The sequence below is a fragment of the Acyrthosiphon pisum genome, unplaced genomic scaffold (genome assembly GCF_005508785.2).
Source record: "Acyrthosiphon pisum isolate AL4f unplaced genomic scaffold, pea_aphid_22Mar2018_4r6ur Scaffold_21501;HRSCAF=24132, whole genome shotgun sequence".
NCBI lineage: Eukaryota > Metazoa > Arthropoda > Insecta > Hemiptera > Aphididae > Acyrthosiphon > Acyrthosiphon pisum.
The window spans coordinates 120,133-123,339 of record NW_021770976.1 but is presented as its reverse complement, the minus strand read 5'-3'; the positions used below and the strand labels follow the sequence as shown (position 1 = coordinate 123,339).

Sequence of the window (3,207 nt, the reverse complement as noted above, 5' to 3'; positions counted from 1 at the left end):
GACCATTTTATTATGAATCTCTGCTTTTCCATATTTAATACAATCGACAAACCGTTTTGCTCAATTTTCCCGGCTGACAATAAATTTTTTCTTAAATGCGGAACATATAATACATTTTTAATTACACACCTTACAGTTTTACCATTTAACGTTTGAGCTACATTTATTTCACCTACTTTGAAAGCTTTTAAGCTTTCTCCGCTCTTGACCACGCTGTTACGTGCAGCCCTTTCAGAATCCAAACGATGTTGTAGTTTGAAATAATAATACTAATTTCAAAGTAATAATATGTGTTTAATAATATAGAATAATCAAAATATAGTATTATGTAGAACTATTTCGTGGTAGTAGCGGTGTAGCGGTGTATAATGGCTGGTGGCGTGAAGTGACTTCGGTCTTGCTGGTTCAGGTACATCTGATCAGGCTGTGCTCCTGTCTCCCTTATATATGCTGTCAGCTCCTTTGATCTGGTCAGTATACGGAACTCGCAGGTGCCTTGGTTGTGGTCGTAAAAGTTGTTGTTGTTGTCGTATTGAAGAAACCACCGTCTTGTGCTCATAGGTTGTTATGCTAAATGCTTTTATAAGGAGAACCGCATAGTATGGTTCGAATAAGTAAAAGCGGTTATAATACCTTCTAATACATGCCCATTACACCTCCCCGCCAAAAAAAGATTATAAGCCTGTAAGGCGAAGAACCTTTAACAATAATATTTAGGTTCAATAGTTGATTTACAATTTTGACATTCATTTTACATTTAGTAATTATACATTTTTCATTTTGCGTTTATCAATTACATTTTGTTTATATTTTGATGATATTTACAATTTTAATATCATTTACATATATATTTAAAAAAAAAACATTTCTTTTACCTGAAATTAATTAAAAACATTGTTTAAGTCTTAAAAATAATGTTAGTTAATTAAATAATATAAATTTTTATTTCCCTGTAATACAATTTATTTAGTGTTTATAATCCTTCACCAATTAATGTTAAATACTATATTATTTTTATCTGTGAATAATATTATGAATTTGTTACGTACGTATGCAAAATATGAATTAAATTTAAACTATTTAGGATAGTCGAGTATATAAATTGGATTTCTCGTGTTTTCAATTATTTTCAGTAATTTTTTACATTCACTGTTACAATGGTCATTCATAAAATGCTCGAGATTTCTAGTTATTTTATTCAAGGTTTTAAGATCGTATCGTTCATTTAATTATGTTTAAATGTGCGATTATACCCTGTAACCTTAAGTCTTAACCTTTTATTATCGTCAATCCGTTGATTCGTTTCAAATATTACTATCGGTTCTCTATTATGTATGTGCAAGTATCTTGTAGGTAAACAGTTGATAAGGTTGACACCCCCTGATGGTTTTTACTCCCATACAATTGGTCCAACAATGGTGTGGTCAAGCTTGGCTTTTCCTTGAATACCCTTTTGATACTTTGCAAAACTTGTTTAGATCACAGCGTCAGATACCGATAATATTCGGTTCTGTCCATCATAGCAAACTCTACTATAAGAAATGGATCTGGGAACTAGAATAAAAATACATTATTCATAACATTATAATTATTTAAATTCTTTATATATATATATATATTATTATTATTATTTTTTTTTTCCTGTTTGTTTTTTTTTTTATTCTTCGAATAAGTGATTAACCGAAATAATCCGTCGAGCAATAACATCCTCTAGTATTTCCCCTACTTCTATACACACTGATCTCTCCGCGTTCGGATGTTTTATTACCGCGTGTATAAACGCCGTAACTGTTATCATTGCCCTGCTTAATATGTATGGGTTCAATGGCATACTCATTTTTCTGTTCGCTTCTCTGACATGTTGTTTAAAACATCCTACACAAATTCTATTCCGTCTTATGTATTGGTGGTGAGGGCCGTTTAATAGTTCATCTCTAAGTTTTTCAAAGAAATCGATTGCCTGTAGTGTTAGTGGGTACTCCGCCGACAGTGGTGTTTGATTGCTCATGGTGTATTATATGGTTTTATATATATTGTTTTTGTTATTATTATATTTTTCTTCTTATATTTATCTGAAAAAATAGTTAAATTATTTATTACTTATATATATATTTTTACGTCTAATTGCAATATGTATTTATTTGTATTTAATATTTATTTTATTAGTATATTACGTATTATTTTGTTTTTGTACGTTTTATATTATAATTTATTTAAAGTGTTTATTTATTTTTAGTTATTTATTTACTAATGCATTACGTGTTTTATTATTTTTTGTTTGTACGTTTTATATTATTTTATATTTATCATTGGATTTGTTCGAAAAGGTAGTTGGAGAGTTCACGTCTAGAAATAAATCGCGTTTAAGGGTATTGAGTATTCCAAATTAATAGGTGCGTTTTCACCTATATTTATTTTAATTATTTTATTTTCGTTTTCCTCTTGTCTATTTTCTGAAACATAATCATTATTATAACGCACATTAATTCTATTATTAACTATCTTTTGCTTATTGCTTACTTTATACTTAGTATTTATTTGTTTTTTTTTTTTGTTTAATTTATTTAATTAATTTAAATATATAAAATAATTTATTATGACTAGTTACTATTAATAATATTTATTTTATTATTTTTTTTTTATTATTTATTATTTTTTTTCTTTATTCTATTTATCTTGGTGATGGTGGTGCGGTGAATGATGTCTCTTCGAATCCTCTTACGTAATCGCTTCTGTTTGGTGTTCTATATCTAACTATCCTTCCTGGCATATCTCTTATTTGTCCGTTACTAATATATCTGCTTTTTATTAATATATATATTGCTATTATGAGTATTAGAGATAGTGCTGCTAGTAATATTGTTACATATAATAGATTACTATGTATAAATTGGTGTTTTTGATTTTGTTCTCTTGAAATTTCTTGGTCAATCATTTGTTGTATCTCGTCTAAGGATCTGGATGTGTCTCGTAAATCTGTTAATTGCATAGTTGGTTTGTTTTCCCATTTTTCATTTGCTTCAAATTTGTGTATATGTTCAGGTATTTTTTCCAAAATATTTTTCATGTTAGCCATAGGTATAAAGTCCTTCCTTTTACTATTCGTAATATCCTCTGTGGCGACTAATACTGCATCTCTTCCGAATAGTTGGCAATTGTTGTCTCTTATGGTTATTTCTCCAAGAATCCGTTTGTTTCTGTTATGAA

The 3,207-nt window shown here is 28.6% G+C and overlaps 1 protein-coding gene across 1 annotated transcript; it reads right to left on the bottom strand.

Annotated features, from left to right (window-relative positions):
- Positions 1 to 1,001: 1,001 nt before the first annotated feature.
- On the bottom strand, positions 1,002 to 2,102 carry LOC103308107. Its single transcript, XM_029492435.1, has one exon. The coding sequence runs from the start codon at positions 2,006 to 2,008 to the stop codon at positions 1,658 to 1,660; it is 351 nt and encodes a 116-aa protein (XP_029348295.1). The 5' UTR covers positions 2,009 to 2,102; the 3' UTR covers positions 1,002 to 1,657.
- Between the last annotated feature and the right edge of the window lie 1,105 nt (positions 2,103 to 3,207).